The sequence below is a fragment of the Equus quagga genome, chromosome 13 (assembly GCF_021613505.1).
Source record: "Equus quagga isolate Etosha38 chromosome 13, UCLA_HA_Equagga_1.0, whole genome shotgun sequence".
NCBI lineage: Eukaryota > Metazoa > Chordata > Mammalia > Perissodactyla > Equidae > Equus > Equus quagga.
The window spans coordinates 100,470,835-100,495,928 of NC_060279.1; the positions used below are offsets into that span (position 1 = coordinate 100,470,835).

The 25,094-nt window shown below is 37.8% G+C and overlaps 1 protein-coding gene across 5 annotated transcripts; it reads left to right on the forward strand.

Moving 5' to 3' along the window:
• On the forward strand, nucleotides 1-24,840 carry ZNF382 (zinc finger protein 382). Of its 5 annotated transcripts, none has more exons than XM_046681218.1 (5): nucleotides 1-2,340; nucleotides 4,575-4,648; nucleotides 7,151-7,277; nucleotides 7,550-7,645; nucleotides 22,669-24,807. In XM_046681218.1, exons 2-5 carry the CDS (start codon nucleotides 4,640-4,642, stop codon nucleotides 24,087-24,089), a joined length of 1,653 nt encoding a protein of 550 aa, XP_046537174.1. In that variant the 5' UTR covers nucleotides 1-2,340; nucleotides 4,575-4,639; the 3' UTR covers nucleotides 24,090-24,807. The 5 variants fall into 5 exon arrangements, with proteins under 5 accessions (XP_046537174.1, XP_046537175.1, XP_046537173.1 ...); XM_046681219.1 differs by having other exon boundaries at nucleotides 2,336-2,427; nucleotides 7,193-7,277; nucleotides 22,669-24,808; XM_046681217.1 differs by having other exon boundaries at nucleotides 2,336-2,427.
• Nucleotides 24,841-25,094: the final 254 nt, after the last annotated feature.

Genomic DNA, 25,094 nt, shown 5'->3' on the forward strand with positions numbered 1-25,094 from the left:
TAGGCCACAGGGGCTGGCCCCACAAATTTTTTTATTGACAAAATTCAAAACTTTATTTATGGGCACTGAAATGTGAATTTCATATAATTTTCAAGTTATGAATTATTGTTCTCCTTTTGATATGTTGTCAATTATTGAAAAAATGTTAAAAACCAGTCTTAGTTCATGGGCCATACGAAAAATAGGCTACAAACTGGATTTGGCCTGCAGGGTCACAGTTTGCTGATCCCTGCCAACACTCAGAGACCATTATACCCTACTGTCTCTCAGTCGACACAATTATATGACTTGAAAAAAAACTGATGCTGCCAAATCTTATACAAGAATTCGTTGGTACCACATAAATCTCCCAATGGATTCTCTGGGGAAAAAATCCTGCCTTTCTTGACAGAGATCTCTCTGCATATACCCCCAATAATATTCTTACTCCTAAAAGCCTTCAAACAGAACTGTTACTTACTGAAATCAATCAAATCATCTCCTCCCTTGCCATTTTTCTGCTTACCTCTCTGAAGAATATCTAATGTATCTAATGTGTAATTCTACCAAAGCATTGGTCTCTGAACTAATCACAGTAAAAAGGACGATTATTTCTGCATCAGGAGACAAAAAGAGCACAAGGGGGAGGTGTTGCAAGTGGTCACAGGAAAATGAACTGTAGGAAGGGCATCTGATGAGGAACTGGGAAAGAAGGGGATCCATCCTCAGAGTACCCTCATGAACTGGGAAGAGAAGGCCTAGAGACCAGGTAAATGGTTAAGTCACTATTTGGCAGGGCATTTCAGATGAAGTTGTTCTCTATCCTGAAAAACAACAATGCATTTCATAAAGACAAAGTTCAAAATGACCTCTAGCTTAGCTTTGAGATGTGCAACTGCAATGCTTTTCTCCTCTCATGGCCCTTTTTTTGGAATAAAGCAAAACTTGGAAGGAAAAGGGAATTATGACATAGCAGGCCTTTCTTGGAGCCCAGACAGGGTAAATAAGAAGACATTCTTCATCACTAGCAAGCCTCCAGCATCCATATTAAACAGACCCAGATGAAGGGTGAGGAAGACTGGAATACTGTTGACTCTTCCCTGTATCATACAGAAAAGTTAGGTTCACTGAAGCCTGGGACTGGAATCTGTTTCTATGTTCACAGCAGTTTCCTGTCGACAGAGCTATGGAAATGCTGTGCATCTGCAATATGCAGCTTGCCCCCAAAGAGCTTCCAAAAGGAATCTTTGGGGGAAGGAATCCTACTCTTTGTCCCTCAATATCACGTCTTCCAAGGACCCTGCCCTGGGGGCAATTCCAGCCCTAAAATCACCATTAACAAACACAAGCTTGTGCTTTTTAAATTGGGACCTTCATTCTAGGTCCCAAATACTCAACTTCCCTTTGACAGCCATTTTGTGCAGCTAACATTTCTGTGCAGCCTGGTTATAAGGTGAAATGACAGAGGCAGTGAAAAAAAACCCACTGCAACAAATTGCAAGAAACCATGGAATTTAGGATTAGCTCCACAACAGGATCCACTTAATGTACTGCATGCCCACTGCGTATTAAGCACTAGGCTGGACAACGGATGCAGGGCAACAGAGGCCACGCTCTAGAACAGGAGGCCTCTGTGGTTAACAAGAGACTCAGAGTCTTTGATAGGCAGAGATCGAGTCACACAGGGATCTTGTCCACAGATTCCTCAGCCCCAGAACTGCAAAGATGAAGCCCCACTCTCCTAAAAGTAAAAAAAGCTACATTACGCCAATTTTGATCAGTCCCCAGTCGTCACAACAGCGCTGTCACAGGATCACACGGTCACACTATGACGCGCTCTACAGTCACAGTAGACCACGGGCATCCAAAGGCCCCGCCCCCACTCATGGTCCCAGGACCCTAATCGGGACCAGTCAGGGCCTCCCCACCACATAAACACACACACATACTCTCTCATCAGCATATTCCACACTGACGCCGTCATCCAATCGCACCTACACCCGCGATCACCTTCCTCAGCAGAGGCTGAGACTCCTGCCTCCACTTGCCCATCGGCACCTGGGAAACTCCGCCCGACCTGCGGTGAGCTAGCTCTTCCCGCACCCAGACCTGGGTCCCTTCAACTCGCCACACGGAAAACGATGACCGCAGGGCTAGCGGAAAACGAAGCAGAGGTCGAAGGTCCTTAACTCTCCCAGGGCTTGCGAGAAGCCTAGTCGCAGCCGCAGAAGCGGGGACGCTGACACAAACATAAAGCGCCGGCAGCCGGGACGGCGCCGCTCCTGGCCGGCCGCCCCGCAGACTCCTGGGAGCTCGGGCCTCGCGGGAGTGCGCAGGCGCAGACGACCGACCGTGGCCGGGGTGAGGCTGGCGGCTCCTCCGGGCTCGGAGGAGGAGGAGGGACCTGGGAGCTCCGGCCCGGGAAGGCGGGCTAGGGAAGGGGACCCGGTGAGGAGGCCAGGGAGGAACCCGGGAGTCCCAGCCGGGCCTGGTAATTCTGAGGAGGGGACCGGAACCGGGCCCGTGGTAACCAGACGCTCAGATGTGTGCGAGTGGGTCCTCGGGCGTGGTCCGTGGGCGTGACCCTGAGGGTGACAATCGAGTGTGACCTGGAGCGAGCTCCGCGAGGGGGGATTTTGTTTGTTTTGACCCCGGGGAGGCTGCATCGCACTGGAGCGGGGCCTCACACAGTGGGCGCTGAGTGTGTGTGTGTGTGTGTGTGTGTGTGTGTGTGGGCGCGCGTCCGGACGGAATGGAGGCGGCCCCCGTGCCCAACCTGCTGCCTTCGGGTGCGTGCTGCTGTGGGATGTGGCGGCCGATTGTGTGTGAAAAGTGGACGGAGTCGTGTTGCTGCCTGGCTCGTGTTTCCCCTGCATGGCTCTATTTTTAGATTATATGTGAGTAGTGTTCGAGACTAGACTAGGTGACTCTGGAGAAGCGAAAGTGATTTGTGATGTGATTTTTGACCTTGTCTAGAATTCTATAATGTGCTGTCTGAGGTTGTGAATGACCTGTGGGTGCTATGGGCTGGGGCTTTTCTGAAGTAAGTTTGATTGACTGTTACTATGCATGTGTTTGTAACCTGCTGTTATTATTTGTGATGGTTTTGTGATTGGGAAAATCTGTATGACCACTGTCTGGTTAGGTGTGTAAGATTTGATTATCCGAATGGTGGTCATTAAGCCTGCTTCCAAAATTGTAACTCACTAGCAATGTAGCATTACATTCATTCATCAGATTCACTCATTAGATCTAATTCATTCATTAGATTCATTACAGGGAAACCCTGTATGCACTAAAACCAGTGTGTTGAAATGAATAGTGTTATGAGTAGCGTGCGGGGGAAAAAACCATTTTTACCCATACCTAGCACTTTCAACACTGATATATGGGTGAGGTTTCCTGCTTTTGGTTGAAATCGATGGCAGGGTCAGTAGCTTCTTCAGGCATTCTAAGATAAGAAAAAGTATTTGGGGTACTTTTAATCACAAGGCCAGTCTCATTTTAGTAATTAAAATAGTTATTTCGCTAACTTAAATACTGTAGCAGTCAGTACTTCAGACTTCATTTATCAAAATATTATCCTCTCTGCCTGGAAGCCTATAGTGTGGAGAGAGCAATTTCTTTTCTATTTCCATACCTGCACTACTAAAAAGTGTTGTTCAATAGTTAATACTTAAATTAGCTGTTAGTTAAATTAATAATAAGTAATAGTTAATTTTCAATAACTATGCTATTAAGTAGTGTGATACAGGTGAATTAATAAAGAGATGAAGTAGAGAAACTAAATAGAAAGTCCAGATATTCTCAAGTATATATAGGGATATGTAATATATGATAGAGATGGCATTTCACATCAATTGAGAAAATATGGATTATATAATATGTAGTGTTGCTAAACAGCAAAACATACAGGGAAAAAATCTTCACAAGGCAAAAATGCTTTAATAGTCATATGAGTAACTAAGAAAAATTATTTGCAACTTAAAATAGACAAAGGGTTAATGTACTAAATTTAAAAAGGAGATAATGTCAACCAATTAGGAAATAAAAACTCATAAGAAAACTAGACATACTATAAGAAGATACCATCACAGAAAAGAAATAAAAGGTGCTTATTCTCACTCGTAATAAACATGTAAATTAGAACTACAGAACATATCTGATAGGCAGAGATTAAAAATTGTCACCTGCATTCATCAGGATTTGGGGAGGTATTCTCACATACTGCTGGTAACAGTGTAAATGGGTAGAAAGTCCACGAAGCACAATTTAGAAATACATAATAAACCTATATTCCATGGGAGATGGAAGGTAGAGCTGCAGAGGGCAAAGCACAATATTCCCTATTTCCAAACTACAGCACATTCCCAGAATCCCGTCTATCTCACCAAGGGACTAGGTTTCTGGTGTTGGTGAGGGAGCAGGATTTGTCCATTTTCCCACTAATCTCCATCCTGAATGTGTGTGCGTACACAGAGTGGGCAAGTGCTGAAAGGGTGAAAATTGATGCGGGTAACTGAGCTATTCTGGGAGATCTAGGTCAAATGTGGTTTCATGTGGCTCTTTGTATCCTCCCATCTCTGCCATCTCAGGATTCTTCCCTGTTCCAAAAGAAGAGCTCAAAAGAGAAGGTTCATCTCTTGTAAATCTCAAAGCCATGCCTCAGGTGAGATGATGTTTCTTCTCTTTCTGAAATAACTTGTTTTCAGGTTCTATGAACATTTGCTCCTCTATCCTTAAATTTCTCGGATATTGAGATTTGCTTCCATGAAACTGAGAGAGGCAAGCAAGTGGCATAAGTGCAAAATTTAAAGACTACTCTCAGCGCTGTATGTCCTTAAAATTTGCAGCCTAGGTGCCTCACCTCCCTCACGCTGGTTGCACCTCTTTCCCAATTTCTCTTATTCCAACTAGATAAATTTAAGCCTTCCCCAAGTGCACCTTTAGTTGTAGCCAATGTTCACACATTGATTGGGCATATCATTCAGCATCTCCTTTCTTAGTCTTAGCACAAAAGTACTGCTGGAACAGAAATGTATTATCTTGATTTAAATGGGAATATGTTACTTGAATGAATCTATCTTGTTGAGACACTGATTTGCATTCTAAGTTGTGAGGAGTCAAGGAGCAGGCTTGGAAAAACCTTGATCATTTCCATTGACTAGGTTTTGCAGTGGTATGATGAGGGGTAGAATTGGTAGATCATGTTATTAATTTGTGGTAAGATGTCCTGTTTTGTGAGGTTTTCAGGATAGAGATTTGTTTGCAAGGTCATACAGAAAATTAAGATTTTGCATTCCTCCTCTGTGATCCTCCTATCTATTTTATCCATGTCTACCATCAATTCCTATAAACCGTGGCCTGCCAGTATTTCAATGCTCTTATAGATTTATTCTTATCTTTTTAGTTTCTTCTAGTTTTTTATACGTGGGTGCAGGAGAAGGAAATGCATATGCCAGTCCACTCTTGAAGTATTCTTTTGAATCAAAGGTGATACTTTGACCTGTTTTCATATCTTTTTTTCAGAAAATTCTTCGTCATCTAACAGTCTTTTTCATGTTGATTTTTCCCAGACGCTAATTGGTTCTTTTCTCTACACCATCTCTTTTTCTGTATGTACAATCCGGTTCACTCTAAAGGTTATATTGATCTTATTCCAGTGACTCTCAAATACCTCTCTCCATCCCAGCCTCTCTCCAGAGTGGCGGAACCACATATCCAACCTCCAGCAGCTATCGCTACCTGTGTGTTCTGTAGACACTTCAAGTACATTTCCAAGGTTTACCTCATTACCTCCTTTGGTCCAGAGTATTCTTTCTTCAGTTTCCTATTTCCATTTTCTAGTCCCAGCTCCTACCCACTTGCCTATGCAGATAACCCAAGAGCTATGCACTTCACATATTTCTGCCATTGCATCTGTAATATCTATTGAGTGTATGTATTTACATGTATGCCTTTCTCAGCCTGTAACTGCTCCTGAGCAAGGTCAAGGTTTTATTCATTTTGGTTCACAAGGCAACCAATCGCGTTCAAGGCACATAGTATGATCTTGTATATTTTTAGCATGAGATAGTAAATACAGATGAATCTGTTTTCAAAGAGAATGTTCTACTATATAAATTCACTCTACAATGAATTTATGACCAATTCTTTTGCAACTCATCATAGCAACCAGTTATCCCCTGTCTAGACCACTAATATTACCTTAATCTAGGAGACATCCCTAAGAGTGGTTACTTGTCTTTTCCACCTAACATACCTCAAGCCCTCTCTAGTCTTCAAGAGTATTGCCTCTAAAGTACAAATTTTATCACATAATATATGTGCTGACTTAACATTTCTTCATGTTCTTTATACTCCAAAAGAAACAGACCCAAAGTGGGGTATGCATTACAATGGAATGTACAAGACAGTGTATTGAAAGGGAGGAAAATACTAACAGTTTACATTCAAGAGCAGTAATCATTAACAATATGAATCGCCATTAACGCCTACTGATTTATAAATAAATACAAATACGTTGGGAGTGTGCTCAGTACATTTTTGAGACCACTGTCTATAGGAAAAAATCCAGTTATTATTTCATAAATGTGCCCATTGCCTACCTCCATATCCCTTTTTCTTCTTAGAGCTCAAAGACTCTTTCCTAACATACTGTGCCTTTTACTATTTTGCTGAATTTACTGGTTTTCCTTTCCCCATGAATTTTAAAAGCCGATGTTCTGTATTCCTACAAAACAAAATCATTCTGAGTACAAAATTTTTATGTCCTCTATGAAGCCTTGGAATACAAAATGAAATTTTTCTTCACTTTGTAGCACTTTCCCTTGGACATATTTCTGCCATTGCATCTGTAATATCTATTGAGTGTATGTATTTACATGTATGCCTTTCTCAGCCTGTAACTGCTCCTGAGCAAGGTCAAGGTTTTATTCATTTTGGTTCATAAGGCAACCAATCGCGTTCAAGGCACATAGTATGATCTTGTATATTTTTAGCATGAGATAGTAAATACAGATGAATCTGTTTTCAAAGAGAATGTTCTACTATATAAAACACAAAATAAGAAAACTAGTCTGACCACTGAACATGGTCAGAACTAGGTCTCACGTGTCTAGTTCTCACTAGTTGCAATCACTGTAGGATGAACTAGAGTATACTCTTACAGGGATCAGTGTCGTTCAAGGATGTGACTGTGGACTTCTCCCAGGAGGAGTGGCAGCAACTGGACCCTGCTCAGAAGACCCTCTACAGGGATGTCATGTTGGAAAACTATTGCCACCTCATCTCTGTGGGTAATGAAAACTCCTTTAATCTTTCAATGTTGTGCATCTCCTTTCAAGAATTTCTGAAACATATGGAACTTTGAATTTCAGGGATCAGAGGTGGTGAATCCCTTTCTGGTAATGGAAAGTATGGTTCTGTCCTTACTTGCCTTAGTGCAGGTATTAACTTTGGTAAGACGTTAATGTGTACCTCGTCTGCTGCCTTGAAGCTGTATCGTTCTCTTCCTTAAGTAGTTTTGAAACCCAAGCAGCTTAGTCCAAGTCTCATTTTTTATTATCAGGGTTTCACATGAGTAAGCCCGATATGATCCGCAAGTTGGAACAAGGAGAAGAACTATGGACAACAGAGAGAATTTTTCCAAGTCAGAGCTACCTAGGTGAGTCTGTACAGATAAAGTCAGTCCAGTGGACTCAGGTAGTTGACACCTTTGAATGTTTTTAGGGATCTATTTTTTTTTTAATTGTGGTAAAATACACATAACATAAAATTTACCGTCTTAACCATTTTTAAGCATATAGTTCAGTGGCATTAGGTACATTTACATTATTGTGCAACTATCACCACCATTCATCTCCGGAACTCTTTCATCTTGCAGAACTGAAACCCTGTACCTATAAACAATAAACTCCCAATTATCCCCTCCCAGTAGCCCCTGGCAACTACCATTCTACTTTCTGTCTCTATGAATTTGACTAATCATAGGTACCTCATATAGATGGAAGCATATGGTATTTGTCCTTTTTGTGACTGGCTTATTTCACTTAACATAATGTCCCCAGTGTTCACCCATGGTGTAGTAAGTATCAGAATTTCCTTCCTTTTTAAGGCTGAATAATATTTCTTTGTATGTATATACCACATGTTGCTTATCCATTCATCTGTCAGAGGACACTTGGGTTGCTTCCACCTTTTGGCTACTGTGAATAATGCTGTTATGAACATGGGTGTACAAATATCTATCTGAGTCATTGCTTTCAATTCCTTTGGGTATGTAGTAGGATTAGAAGTACGTAGTAGAAGTAGAATTGCTGTATCATATGGTAATTTTATGTTTAATTTTTTGAGGAACTGCCGTACTGTTTTCTATAGTGGCTGCGCCATTTTACATTCCCACCAACAGTGCACAAGGATTCCAGTTTCTCCCTATCCTCAGCAACACCTGTTATTTTCTGTGTTGTGTTTTTTATAGTAGTCATCTTATTAGGGATCTATTTGTAAAGGCCTGAGGTCTTTGAGGTGCCTATACATGTCTGACTTCCATGCCTCTAAAATCTAAATTTTAATTTTGAATATCACTCCCATGTAAGTGCTTTCCTTGTTTGCCTTAGGTTTATAGAGACACTGACTGCTATTACCCTACCACAAATCCACTCCATGCTAGGTATAATGTACATAGAGATCGTAAGTGTAAAGTTCTTTGAGTTCTGATAGAAGTATAAACCCATGTATCTCACTGCCTAATCAAGATGAAGGACACTTCCATTAACCCATTAAGTTCCATCAGGCCTCTTCCAAGTTATTGCCTGCCACTAAGACGATCAAAGTTGTGATTTCTGTTGGCATAAGTTAGTTTTGGCTATTCTAGACCTTTTTTCATGTCTACTTTCTTTTACTCAGCTAAATGTCTGAGAGATTTATACTTGTTTTTACATATATAAGTGTTTTATTTTAATTACAGAGTAGTATTCACTGTATGAATATACCAGTTTGTCTATGCATCTCCTGTTAATAGAAAAAAGATTTGAAATGTTCCAGTTTGGAGCTATTATGAATAAAGCTACTGTGAAGATTCTTGTCAAACTCTTTTTGTGGACATATGTATTTATTTCTCCTCAGTAAACACCTAGCAGGTGGTATTGCTCATTCATAAGGCAGGTATATATTTCACTTTTTTAAGAAACTATCAGTTTTTAAAAGTTACTGTACCATTTTAAATTTTTACCAGCAATGTATGAGAATTTTGATTGCCCCACATTCTCTTCTCCATTTGATGTTATCAGTATTTTCATTTTGGTCATTCTAAAGAGTGTGGTAATGTATCTTTGCAGTTTTAATTTAGGTTTATCTTATGGCTGATAATGTTGAGCACTTTTTCAAGTGCTTTTTATATCTTCTTAAGAGGTGCCTTTTCAAATATTTTACCCATTTTTCATTGAGTAGTATATTTTTTTCCTTGAGTAGTAAGAATTCTTTACATATTCTGGATAGAAGTCTTATGTTTGACATAGGTGTTGCAAATATTTCCTCTAGTGTATGGCTTGCCTAATTCGTTTTAATGGTGTCTTTCAAAGAGCACAAGTTTTTAACTTTGACGAAGTTCAGTTTATCATTTTTTTCTTTCGTAATTATTTCTTTGACCTCTCAAATATTTGCCTTCTCCTTGGTTGTAAAGATAGTTCCTTGTATTTTCTTCTAAAAATGTTATGTATATTTTGCTTTTTTTATTAGTTTTTTGGCCCATCTCATATTAAATTTTGTTTATGATGTGAGGTAAGGCTTCAGGGTCTGTTTTCTTCCATATGGATGTCAATTTGTCACATCACTTGTTGAATTGGATTAAATTGGTCTGGCAATCTTACCAAATGTTGTTTGATCATGTTAGTGTCAGTCTATTTTTAGACTGTTCTTTCCTTTGATATGTTTTAAGTTCTATTTCCAGGACCACCTGGTCTTTGATTATTGTAGCTTTCTAATAAGTCCTGAAGTCAGAGTAAATCCTCTTTCTTCTTTTTAAAAATCATTTTGGCTATTCTAGGTTATTTTCTTTTTCAAATACATTTTAGAATCAACTTCTTGATTTCTTTAAATAAGTGTGCTGGGATTTTAATTGGTGAGAACTAACTTCTTAGCAATATTTAGTCTTCTGGTCCATGACTATGTTATATTTTTCCATTTTAGTTAGCTTCTCTACTTCCTGTAAGCAGTGTTTTGTTATTTTTAGCATAGGGGTCTTATACATCTTTCATTAAGTTTATCTCTAAGCTTTTAATATTTTTGATGCTATTGTAAATAGTAGAATTTTTAAAATTTCTTTTTCCAGTTTGTTGTTAATATACATGGCCACAATTGACTTTTATATATTGGCTTTGCATACTTATACTGATGGTATTAAAATTTATTGTTGTTGCTGCTGTTCTTTGTTTGTTTGCTTTGGTATATTCTTTTAGATTTTATACATATAAAACATGCCTTCCTGAAATAAAACATTTTGCTTCTATATTTGCATACTTTATTGCTTTCATTTGTTTTTCTTTCCCTGTTGTACTGACCAGGACCTACAGTACAATGTTGAATGGAAGCGGTGAGAATGAACATTCTTAGCAGTTCACTCAGTTTGGAGGGAAGACATTTAATATTTCATCCTTAAGCCTAATATTAACTGTAGGCTTTTTGTAAGGGCTCTTTCTTAGATTCTGGAAGTTCTCTTCCTTTCCAAGTTTTCTGATGGCTTTAATTTTGAATGAGTGTTGATTATAACAAATGCTTTTTCTGCATCTTTTGAGATGGTCATATGACATTTCTTCTTTAATGTGTTACTATATGTATTACATTGATTAATTCAAATTTTAAACCAACCTTGGACTCTTGAAATGAACCCCAGTTGGACAAGATGTGTTATCCTTCTTATAGATTGCTGAAATTGGTTTACTAATAGTTTAGTAAGGTTTTACACAGTTTTACCAAGAATAGTGGTCTGTGGTTTTTCTGTAATGTCTGTGAAAATTTTTGTATGAGAATTGTGTCAGCCGTATCAAACAAATTGGGGGTGTTTCTTCTTCATCTATTTTCTTATAGAATTTGTGTAAGATTGGTATTATTGCTTCCTTACACGTTTGATGAAAATGATTATTAAGTCATCTGGGCCTGCATGTTTATAATTCAAAACTTCTGATTCCAGTCCTGAGGAAGTAACAGAGTCTGGGATTATATTCCTATGGGAAACAACTAGAAAACTAGACAAAACTATTTTCAGATATCGAACAACAGCAGCACAGGCCTGGATTCCTGAGAGAAGAGAAACAAGTGAGATGAGCCCTACCTCATTCCAGGCTTTCATCTGAAGGCAACTTCCATACTGCAGTGCAGAGAGAGGAATCCAAAAAGAACCTGGCAATTTTACTGACTTGAGGGGACTGACATTAACATTCAAGGAGATTGAAGTGGCTAGAATTTGTAGGACACACTTCTCAAAAAGAGGGAGCTATGCAGAGAAAGAGTTCCCCAAATCTGGAAAATCTTCTCCTTGAGTCTTTGGCTAAATATAAGTCTGCATGTGTGTAGGTAAAACCCCATGAGACTTACAACTAGAATATACAACTAAGTATTGCGGGGCTTTGGGGAGAAGAAGGAAAAAAAACCAAAACCATGAGACTAGACAAGGACATGTTCTAAGGAAAATACAATTACCATGGTATTGTAAGATGAAAAATTCTCATAGCCTACTCCACCAGGAATCTCTTTATTTCCCTCCAGCCAGAGTGAAAAGAACTTGTTAATACATAGGACATTAGATAGACACCCGGGAAAGGACACACCTAATAAACGGGGCTAGATTAGCCATAGATTAAAGACTTAGCAAGATTTGTCATAAAAGAGCTTAAGCAAAATCATCAAAAGGATTAAACTGATCAAAAATAACTCTTGTGTGTTTGTCAGATCCTCCAGGATGGAGATGTTGAGATTGAGTTAGGAGTATAATAGATTTCTTAGAGGTGATATCTATGAAATATAAAAGAAGAAGAAAGTAATATCAGACATAGAAAGCCATCAGACCATGATACAGGTGTGATACCTGTGGAAGAAAAGGGAGAAGGTAACAAGATTGGGCAGAGAGAGCCTCAGACCATTATGCAGATCTCACAGTCTCAACCAACCTAACAGGGCAGTGTGAAACAAAGACTGTCCATCAGAGGAGTACCCCATGGGCAGAAATGGCCAGCCTCTAGTGCCCTCTCAGTGTTCAGTCACTGGATGGGGACTCCCTTTGGAGACCCTGGTTTGGTTCAAAATGTGAAGAGCATCTTGATAATGCTAACAATTGGAGGCTGTCAGTAACTACACTTCTTGCACGTGGATGGCAAGTTTGGTTTTGAAGGGAGATCCTAGTGGTGCAACTCTGTAGCTGCCACATAATGCCAGAAAAAGACCAGTACTCTTTATGAAAATACAACCTTATCTTAAACTCAACAATGTTAACTTGATAATATCTGATGTCCAGTCAGAAGTTATTAAACATATGAAGAAGCAGGAAAATATGACTCATAAACAGGAAAAAATTCAGTCAGTAGGGAAAAAACTCAGTCAATAAAAACAGACCTAAAAAAGATAGATGTAGTAGACTCTGCAGACAACGATATTAAAACAACTATTGTAAGTGACCTCAATAGCTCCAAGGATGCAAAGCAAAAATGAACATAACATCTTAGCAAGATAGCAAAGATGGAAATAAGAACCAAATGAAACTTTTAAAGATGACTCTTCAATATCTGAAATGAAAAGAAGACCCAACTATGTGGTGTGTATTAAAATAACACATATTCAATGTAAAGACACAGGTGAAACATAAAAAGATGAAAAAATATATACCATACTGTCTTGTAGTTACCCCAGGTGAAGAAGAGATCAGCCCCCCTATTCAGTCAAAATTTGGTTCAGATAGCAAGACTGAAATCTGGCATGAGGCTTTCTAGGCAGAGCAGGGAAGACTCACAAGCAGGTCCTAAAATGTCTTGAGAGAGCAAGGATGGGTGTTTGGCTTTGGTGTTTATTGTGGCTAGGAGGTCAGTCAGGCGGGGGTTCTACATGTGGGCTAGGACATGAATGGTTTGAACTAACCACCAGCACAAACAGAGAGAGCATGCAAGCTTTCCAATTGGCTTTCCTAGGGGTGGGGTAAGAGGGGAAAAAAGAGGGGTGGTGGGTCTAGGAAGTTGTCAACAGTAAGACATCAAAAATGGAATTAGACTCTATTACACATACAAATGCTAAGCAGAAGAAAATGGGAGTGGTTATATATCAAAGTGTATTTCAGAACACAGAATATTACAGTGATAAAGAGGGATACTTCATCACAAGTCATCACAGTCCTAACAGAGCTTCAAACCATTGTAATATCTGTTTTGTTTTTCATTTTCCCCAGAACAAATTTTGCTTCCTTGGAAACAATATCACCTTCACTGAGAATGCATGGAATACATGAAGGAAAACTGATAGACCTGAAAGGAGCAGAATTATTATAGCTTGACATATAACACGCCTCCCTCAGCAATTGAGAGAACAAAAGAAAGAAAATCAGTAAGGCTATGGAAGGCTTAAAAACACTGTCAATCAATTGTACATAGTTAATTTGTATAGAATATTTTACATGGACCATTCACCAAGATAGACCCTGTATGTTGGGCCATAAAACAAGTATCACAAATTAAAAAGAACTGAAATCATGAGTATGGTCTCTGACCACAACAGAATTAATTTAGAAATCAAAAACAGAGATCTCTAAATTCCCCAACTATTTGGAAATTAATCACAACATTTCCAAATAACCCATGAATCAAAGAAGAAATCCTAAAGTAAATTGGAGGATATTTTGAACTGAATGATAATTAAAACAACAAATCACAATTTATGGGATGCAACTAACGCAGCATTTTAAAAAATTTTATCCCTTTAAATCAGGGTCTAAAATCAGGGATCTAAGCTGTCAACTTAAGTAATTAGAAAAAGAAAAGTAAATTAAACTCAAAAGTTGGTAAACAAAAAAATAAAGACTAAAGCTGAAACCAATCAAATACATAACAGAAGAACAGTAGAGAAAATGAGAAAAACCAAAAGCTGATTCATTAAAGTAATCACTAAAATTAATAAACCATAGTTATATGTTCTAATCAAGAAATAGAGAAGACACAAATCCCCAATATCAAAAATTAAAGAGATGACATCACTACAGATCCTACAGATATTAAAAGGATAATTAGGGAATATACAAACAATTTTATGCCAATAATAGAGTAGAACACTTCTCAACTCATTTTATAAGATCAGCATTATGTACAACCAAAGGCACTATAAGGATAGAAAACTACACATCACATACCTCATGAAACTAGATATGAACATCCTTAACAAAATATTATAAAACTGAATCTAGCAATATTTGAAAAGGATAATACCTCATAACCAAAAAGAGTTTACCCCAGGAAGGCAAAGTTGATTTGGTATTCAAAAATCAATCTATGTAGGGGCCGGCCCGGTGGCGCAGCGGTTAAGTTCGCACGTTCGGCTTCTCGGCGGCCCGGGGTTCGCTGGTTCGGATCCCGGGTGCGGACATGGCACTGCTTGGCAGCCATGCTGTGGTAGGCGTCCCACGTATAAACTAGAGGAAGATGGGCACGGATGTTAGCTCAGAGCCAGGCTTCCTCAGCAAAAAGAGGAGGACTGGCAGTAGTTAGCTGAGGGCTAATCTTCCTCCAAAAAAAAAAAAAATCAATCTATGTAATTCACCATTTAAAGGTGAAAAGGGATCTAAAATCAAGGATCTAAGCTGCTACTTAACTAGGAAAAAAAAAGAAAAACCACATAATCATCTCAGTAGACAGAGGAAAATAAATTCAATTTTTATTTGTTACAAACCTTAGAACAGATTAGCAATCAAAGGGAATTCCTCAGCTTCGTAAAGGATATCTTTGAAAAACAGCTACTATTACATTCAATGATGCAAGGCTGAATACTTTTCCTCTAAGATCAAAAACAAAGAAAGGATGCTCACTCTCACCACTTCTATTAAACATTGTGCTGGACACAAGTCAATACAATAAGGTGAGAAAAAGACGTTAAAAAGCTACCAATTAGGAAGAGAACTGTGTTTATTTGTATGTGGCATGATTGTGTACATAGTAAACCCTAAGGAATCTAAAAGAAAAGTGAATTTAGCAACGTCACAGGGTTCTTGTTTTAGATCAAATTTGGGAAAATTTTGGCCAGTATTTCTACAACTAATTTTTCTGTTCTATTCTCAATTATATTTTAAATCATTTCATCCTATCTTCTGGTTCACTGAGGATTTTATTTTTTTTCTTTTAGTTTGGGTAATTTCTGTTAACCAGACTTCCAGACTTTAGCTTGCTGTTAAATCCATATAATGAATTTCATGTTTCAGATACTGGGGTTTTTTGATTTTGCATTTCCTGATCTCTCCTGAATACTCCGTCTCTTCCACCATATTTCTATCTTTTCTTGTAGCTTTGTAAACATATTCATCATAGTTATTTTAAATTCCTTATCTTCTAATTTCAACACAGGACCTGAATCAGTCTGTTTCTGTTGACTGCTTTTCATCTTTTTTATTGGTCACATTTTCCTGTTTCTTCTCATGAAAACCTTGTGGATAACTTGTGCAGATGCTGGATCCTTTTTCTTCCTCTGAAGATTGCTGAGCTTTAATCTAGTAGGCAGTTAACTTACTGGAGGCTCATGTTGATTCCTTTGTCAGATTGCTTTAAGCTTTTTAGGTTATTTCTATTTCAGTTTCAGTTTTACCTTTGTTTTTATGGTGTTGCTTTGAGTCCTGGGATGCAGCCTTTACTCGGAATACATGGCTGTTCTAGGGTTTCAATAGAAAGACCAAAGTTTTAACCAGGTTCCTCTAACTTGGTACAGGACTAGAATTAAAAACTATGTTTTTCCAGAGCTAAGTAACTGCTGAAATTTTTGCTCACTTCTCTCAGAGCTCCAGCTTTCTTTTCCCTTTGTTCTCACTGCAGCCTTGCCCTGCGGAAAGGCAGTTAACCAAGATTTTGAGGAGGGGTTTATGCTAACTTTGGGGCTGTCCTTCTATGACTTCATTCTCGGATATTGTCCTAAATTTATAGCCACTCTGGCAGTCCTGAACTCCAATCTCTGATTCTTCTGCACAGGATGACTCCTGCTTTCTCCTTGAGATCTAACCGCTGTGTGCTGTTTAAATTACCAGGACACACGTTAAAAAACCTGGAAAAATATAGATCTTATGCAGTGTGGTTTCTTTTTTTCAAAGGTTGTATCCACTCCAGTTTCTGCCTGCTTTAGTGCCTTCAAACAAGTTAGTTTTTTCCACTTAGTCCATAGTTTATCATTGTTATCAGCTGGAAGGTTGTTTTGATACAGACTTCTTTGCCGTTAGCAGAATCTGGATGTCTAGATTAGCATTTCTTAAACTTTTTAGTCTTAGGACTTGTTTATACTCTTAACACTATTAAGGATGAAAAGAACTGTGTGTGTGTGTTACCAGACCAAAGTGAGTCCACTCCTTGGTGAGTTAAAATCAAAACCTACACCAGTAGTAGTTGTCACACAAAACATAATTTTATTTGCAGCATGCAGCAAACAAAAGGAGACCATAGGGAATAAATTCACAAAGCTATGGCTCCCCAATGGGGAAGTGGGTATGTTTATTTGGGGTGGGGAATGAATATTGAAAAGGGAAAGTTTCATGATTGCGTGTAGAGGTGGGTTTGGTTTGAAAACATGCCTTTACGTACATTGCGTGATCTAAAAATGGCTGCTTTGATCCTCCCAGAAGAGGAGAAGATAGGATGTTAATGAGGTCAGCTTACTTTAGTACAGCTCTCTGCCTGTTTGTGCAGGTGTCACTCTTGCAGTTGTGGTCTGGACTGGTCTCGTCCGGTTCAGAGCAGTTTGTGTCCAGGGCAGTTGGCTTTAGATCTTCTTGCTGGAACATAGCTGAAATTGACAACCTTGAGACCCTAAGCAGTTAGAGAAAGGAACTTCTGCACCCTTTCAACAAGGCAAGAAAAATAGGTCAGACAAGAGAAGAAAAAAGTAGGTTAGAGTCCATGGCTGGTGACATAAGTACCCTGTTAAAAATTAAAACAAGATTTTAAAATATTCACTTATTAATTCATTTTAAAACAATGTGAAAATAATAAACTCATTACCTATTGACATAAAAATGATATTTTTACAAAAAATAACTATTTTCCAAAAGAAAAAATAGTGAGAAAGTGGCATTGTTACATGATTGAAATTTATTTAATGTCTTGCTTAATAGAATTCAGCTGATTTTCACATCTGATTCTACCTTCAGTTTGTTGCAATATGTTGTTTTAATTGAAATATATGAAGAAAATCTTCATGCATATGTGTATTTTGAAAGAGAAATATTTTAAAATCCATTTTAGATTGTCATGGACATTGTTCATTAATACTACACCCAAACTTAACAATTCGTAGTTCCTAAACAGTTAGTTGCAATATAGAATCTGAAACCATAACAATGAACTTTTGTACATTGTTACATAAAATCCAGTGGTCTATTTAAATAGATATTTTACCCATACATTTTTTTGGTAATATCATGTGTTGGTCATTTGGAAAGTAACAGTTTGCTAAGGTATATAGATCTTCCAAATTTTGACACATTTCCATATACAATATAAAAAAAATCCACATTTGTTAATATCACTGGCAGTCTCATCAGAGAATTCTTTAAGTTTTGGGAAACTGACAGGTTCACAGTAGCAAATATAAGCTTTCCAACATAATGACCTTAACTTGAAAGCTTAAATTTTATCATCAGTAACAAATATTGCCAGACATTTTCTTTGAATTGACAGGCTCACATTGTTCATGAAAATGTCTACCAGATAGCATGTCTGAATAATAGCTGTACTTTCAAGTAAAAATGCTGTTCCACAAAAGGTAGATATTTGGTCCTCACCTCAAATAATTACACCAGCACTTTTCTTCACAAAATACATTATACTCTAGTGTAACAGAAGTGCTTTATGTGTACTTCTTTAATCATCACACAGAGTATTGAAAACATGTGTGCTCAAGGGTGGAGCTCTAACAAAATTAACGGGTTTTTTTCCCTGCTCTATCAAGAACATTCTTAAGTGAAATTTATTTTCCTGAGAGTATTCGGCAGTTGGAAATGCAGTGATTACTATTATAGATTAGTGCCAGTGCTTTGACTTGTTGATAATATGCCAGCATTTTACCCACTGTGTTAATTATATTTTTTACTCTCTATATTTTATAATGTGTCGACATCTTTGGGGGCCCTTGCTGGCTAGGGAGAGACTGCCCCTCCCAGAGCTAGCTAATTCCTAGAGACAGTAAACAACTTGTTGGTGAGCACACCTTTCATATACAAACAAGCCAATCCCAAGACCATACCCTCAACCATCTCCTTTATCTAACTCGCACACGCCAAGCCAATATGTCCCCTTCCCTGAGTCACCCAGGGCCAGGTACCAGACAACTGGAAACCACCCCTGAAACCCATAGGCTGCCAACACTATTCAAACTAGCCAATCTTACCGTTTCCTCTGCCCTTTCCCTGAAAGCAAGCCCCAGTAAAGGCTCTGGCCTAGGCTTTCTCCTCACTCCGAAATTTCTGCCTCCTGTTTTTCATCTCTTTCTTTAAGATTTCAGTCCTCAATCTTTCTTCTTTTGTTATAGCCTCCAATTTATGGGCATTTTAAAAAATTTCAGATGTACATCATTCTATTTTGATTTCTGTATAGATTGCATCATGTTCACCACCCAAAGACTAATTACCATCCATCACCACACACATGTCCCTAATCACCCTTTTTGCCCTCCTCTCTCCTCCCTTCCCCTCTGGTAACCACTAATCCAATCTCTGTCTCTATGTGTTTGTTTGTTGTTTTTACCTTCTCTTTATGAGTGAGATCTGTAGGTATTCTTAAAGCCATCCAAAAAATAAAAGGGAAATCATTGTCTAATTGCTATGTTCCTGTTAGTTCTCATTTTCTTTCTTTCCCTGTGCAATGCCTTATACTTGCTCCCTGCACTCAGTCTCATATCCCATTCTCTGAGACTTGCCATCAGATTTCAAAATCCATACGCCTTGGACCAAAGTGATCATTTCAGTATTGCCATTTCTTTCCAATAAATCTCTATGTTTCATATCATAGTGCTCAGATTCCTGCTATCTACCTGCCTTGATTTAGGTCAAAAACACAAACTCCTCCTCATCCTGTTTCCCTGAGTGCCTTTTCACATCTTGGTTGCTTTTCTTCCCTTTTGCCTGGGAAAATAAATATTTGTTGAATAAATGGATTTTATTTCAGTAGGCTGTCCTCAATGCCCTTAAAAAACCTTTCTTCATTCTCAGTCCTTGTCTTTATAAAAGTCCTGTAAGCTATAATAATCTGATCCATTCTCAAGTTGTGATTTTCTTGTTATATTTCAAATAGACACTTTCAGCCCATTTCTCACTTGAACTCTAGTGGTTTATTTTAATCTGCCTACAGCAATACAACAATCAGTTGTCTCAGCCTTTTGGTTATTGATATATCAGAAATAACAGTCATTATCTTTTCTTTATCCTTACTTGTTTCTATATCCTTTTGTTCCCATAATCAGCCCCTTGTAGTATCAGATTGATTCCATCATCTGTTATACTTTTGTAATGATTTCTCCACAATTTGTGTTATTTTGTTTCACTCTGCGAAAATCTTTACATGCTCTCATATTCTCATTTGCCACTGACATCTTCCAAAATGAAAGCCATGTTATTTCAGGTGTGGACTGCTGTAATTACTATTTGGATTTGCTGTGATTTTTCACTAGTTCTTTTAGTTTATATTGTCAATATGCTAAAAAGATATCACTTATTATATGAAATTAAATCCCTTCTTTTTCAAGGGCTGACAGAATAATATCCCATCTGGTCATTCCAAATGTATCTCTCTCTGTGACTGAGAATTCTTGCTAATCTCTGTTTGTTCTAGTCTCCCAAATGTACTCCATACAATTGATTTTATTCCTTACAACTAGACCTTTCATTAAATACAGTGGCTATATGCCCATAAGGATACTTGGAAAGTTAGCCAACTACAAAGTTAGATGGTACAGTGGTACACACAAGACCACCCTCATTTCTGATGCCAACTGTAAGTTCAGGGGTCCCAAGACTACTGTTGGGATCAGTAATTTACCAGAAGGACTCACAGAACTTACTGAAAGCTGTATTACTCACAGCTTTAGAGAGGAAGAATACAGGTCAAAATCAAGCCAAGCATGAAGGGCAGAGTCCAGGAAACTACCAAACACAGAGCTTCTAGTAGTCCTCTCTCTGTGGAGTCATGGATAGCACTACTTTGCTGGCATGACAATATGTACAGAATATTGACAACCAGGGAGGCTTCACTTGAGCCTAGTGTCCAGAGTTTATAATGGGGCTCTATCACATAAACATGATTGGCTGCCCATGTGGCTGATCTCAGTTTCCAGCCCTGTAAGCCGGGGGGGTGGGGGGTGGGGGGGAAGTATCGAGCTGATACTGTATAGCCCCCACACTAAATCACATTGTTACTTTCTGGCTGCCCAAAGGCTCCCAGGCAAACAAAGACACTGTCAGGCATGACATTCCAAAGACTTAGAGCTTATCTCCCAGAAGCCAAAAGCAAATGTCAGACTTTAGTGGGCAAGGTTGTATTCTTTACCACACAATACTACATATCCTTTAGTTACAAGATCAAGTTTCACTTCCTCCATGAAATGTTCCTTAACTACTCCAGACCACATAAATTCCTTTTTTTCTGCATTCACTTTCTACTTATTGTCTATAACATGCAAACAGACATATCCTCTGATGTGAGCTAATAATTTGATACCTAATTCAACATTGTTTTATCTGAGACTTCTTTCCCTATCTGATTAGCAATTCCTCCAAAATAAGTTCCTCTCTTTTACTTTTCCTAATTGTAGCTTGTAAGAGTCTAGATATTCAATAGTTACCTGACTGTGGTACCATGAAAGCTAAACATCTTTCACATCCAGTCAGAAATCATGTAATGGTAAATTCTTTTTAGATATACATGCCAAAATCACATCCCTTCACCTCAGATAACAGTGTGTTAATGTATACTCAGAAGGTTTCAAAAAAGATAATCAATACAGTATTGACTTCTAAGAGCATAAGTTTTAGTTGAGAAGGCAATATTTTCAAATTGAACATTTTGCATAGAATATTCATATTAAAATAGCAGGTTATTGAAAGATTTCTTGAAATGAATGGTCCAGACTTCTAATTTCAGACAAATTAGACATTGAAGTGTAGAAAGAATATGTAAAGGCTTTTGGATAAATTGGAGCATGTTCCTGAAGATGGTTGAGATTCTCAGGAAGGCAGTGTAACTCCAATTACCAATACAGATTAGTTTCACATGTTCTAGAACTGCACATAAGTGTAATTGTATAATATGTACTCTTTTGCATAAAGCCTCCCTCTGAAAAATGTTTGCAATTCATCCCTTTTGTCATTGTATATCAGTACGTTTTTTCCTTTTTATTGATGAGTGGTGTTCCATTGTATAAATACATGACCCAATATTACCTGCTTACCTTTTGACAGATAATTGGGCCATTTCCAGTTTAGGGCTACTGTAAATAAGATGCAAGTCAAGAGTAAGATGAATTCATCTTTAAAATTGCCCCACCAGATATGGGGTGGTAGTAAGGTAACAATAGTAAGATATAGCCAAGAATTTATAGGAAAAATAATAGTTAAATTCAATCATTACTATACACATACATTGAAGAATCCAGTCCTTCACAGCTTTGATAGGGAATCGCAGAGTTAAGTTACCTTACTACATTCAGAGGAAGACTTGAACCCATCCTTCCCTAAAACTGAAAAGAGAATTTAGTTATTGACCTTCTCTGGAAGAATAAATTGATGGTAGCAGCACTCAGAATACAATAGTGATTATATTCATGTTGTAAGTATGCTTTGTCCTCTGGTTTATTTTACAATTCTGAATGGAAATGTTTTCCTAATTCTTCCCTTTCAAGAGAAAATAAATCATAGTTATGTGGAGAGTGAGGGCCTACATTATAGACCAGTGTTTCTGTCAACACTAGGAAATGAGGGCTTGAGAAAGTTCATTTGCCATGGATGGGCTAAATGCAAATGAGGAAGAAACAAATGGAAGCATTTTATAACATTTATTTAGGCATGAGGGAATAAACATTTAGGCTTTCATCTCTACCTGAACAGTTTTCCTTGCTTACTATTTAGTACCCTTGATAGGCTTATTCCATTATTTCTGAATCTACCCATTCCAAAAACAATCCTACTTTCATCATCCTTTGCTTACTTCTCCTTGTGTTTATCACACCTCTCGATGTAGCTTATATTTACAACATGCCAAAGATATGAGTGTTGTTTGCTTATGCCAATTTTTCTTCATTTTAACAGTGTAGCAGGATTTGTGTTTATGTTCTGTGCATTTTCCCTACCGAGAGGTAATTTATTTTGGCTTTTATATAGATGACAATAGTGAGACAGACAGTCCCACCATGGGTGGTTTGTAAATCCATAACATATTTGTGAAGATTTACAGTGTTGTTAATTGTATTCTTTTCTAGAAGAAGATGGGAAAGCTGAAGATGTTTTAGTGAAGTTCAGAGAATACCAAGACAGGCATTCTAGATCAGTTTTCATCAACCACAAAAGACTAATAAAGGAAAGAAGTAATATTTTTGGGAAAACACTTACTGTAGGCAAGAACCATATTATTTCCAAAACAACACTACGTGAATACAAACCTGATGGAAAGGTTTTGAAAAATATTTCAGAATTAGTCTATAGAAATATAAGCCCTGTAAGAGAGAAGTTTGGTGACAGTAATGGATGGGAGAAGTCACTCCTCAATGCTAAGCATGAGAAAATTCATACTGCAGTGAATATCTATAAACAAACAGAAAGAAGTCTGAGTAGTAAACAAGAGCTTATTCAGCATCAGAAGCTTCAAACTCCAGAGCAGTCATTTGAACATAATGACTATGAAAAATCCTTCTTTATGAAAGGAATGTTATTTACACATACTAGAGCTCACAGAGGAGAAAAACCCTTTGAATACAATAAAGATGGAATAGCCTTCATTGAAAAGTCAAACCTCAGTGTCCATCCACAAAATCTTATGGAGAAGAAGCCCCATGCATATAGCAAATATGGGAAATTCCTCTGCAGGAAGTCAATTTTTATTATGCATCAGAAATCTCAAACAGAAGAGAAACCATTTCAGTGTCCTTACTGTGGGAATAGCTTTAGAAGGAAGTCATATCTCATTGAACATCAGCGAATTCACACAGGTGAAAAACCTTATGTTTGCAATCAATGTGGAAAAGCCTTCCGTCAAAAGACAGCCCTCACTCTTCATGAGAAAACACATATAGAAGGGAAACCCTACATTTGTATGGATTGTGGGAAGTCCTTCCGCCAGAAGGCAACCCTTACTAGACATCACAAAACACATACAGGGGAGAAAGCCTATGAATGTACTCAGTGTGGAAGTGCTTTTAGAAAGAAGTCATACCTCATTGATCATCAGAGAACTCACACAGGAGAGAAACCATATCAATGTAATGAATGTGGGAAGGCATTTATCCAGAAGACAACCCTCACCGTACATCAGAGAACTCACACAGGAGAGAAACCCTATATTTGTAATGAATGTGGGAAGTCCTTCTGCCAAAAGACAACCCTCACTCTCCATCAAAGAATTCATACAGGGGAAAAACCTTATATTTGTAATGAATGTGGGAAGTCCTTCCGCCAGAAGGCAATCCTCACTGTTCATCAGAGAATACATACAGGAGAAAAATCCAATGGATGTTCTCAGTGTGGGAAAGCCTTTAGTAGGAAATCAAACCTCATTCGCCATCAGAAAACTCACACAGGAGAGAAACCATATGAATGCAAAAACTGTGGGAAGTTCTTCAGTTGTAAGTCAAACCTCATTGTCCATCAGAAAATTCACAAGGTAGAAACCATGGGAATTCAGTAAAGGATGTGACTTTTTTTGTAAAAACTTTTAAAGTCATAGTAAACCCTGTACATGATGTTGCTTGCAAGTCTAATAGTATTCAACAGTTTAAGGTACTATACCACATATTTACCTACTGTTTGCTAGCCTATAAAACACACACGAAAATTTACTAGACAAATGAAATGACAAGAGTCATTGAAAATACAAGCTCCAATTTTTTATTAGATTCAGCAGACATAAACTTCCTCTGTCAAGTTGCTACAAACATTTAAAATTGCTTATTTTCATTTTCAATGCCTACCTTCTTGTGAACCAGTAATAAACAGTTGGCTGACTGGCATTAGTCCAGGGACCACACTGTGAGAAGTGCTTTAAAAGAAAGGAGGTGTGAACTGTATTTCTTATTGCAAATATGGAATAAAAATTAGTTGTTACCTCCTCAAAGTTAACCACAGGTCTGACTTCTAACATTATAAATTAGTTTTTGCATATTATAAACCTTTATATAAATTGGATTATACATCAGATATTCTTTCATATATGGCTTGTTTCATTCATAATTATGTCTCCAAAACTCATCATTAGTGCATGTGGTGGAAGTTAATTTATTTTCATTCTGTATAGAATTCCGTTATATGATTATATCACAATTTATCCAATTTACTATTAATGGACTTTTTCATTGTTTACAGCTTAGGGTCATAATAAATAATGCTTCTGTGAACATATTTGTTTTTTGATGTACATATGTTCATTTCTCTTGTGTATATACTTTCTGGAATTGCTGGTTCTGGGGTATATGTGTGTTCAGTCAGTTTAGGTAGATACTGCCAAACAACTCAGAACTTTCACAGCATGAGATAATTCACTCTGAAGGGAAACAACTGAATATTATCAATATGGTGATGGTTCAAACCAGAGAATTCATGATAGAGGGAAATTCTATGCATGTGAAAACTGGGAATCCAAATACAATGCATGTACAAAGGCTTTTAGCCACAGCCCAAATCTTAATATAATACC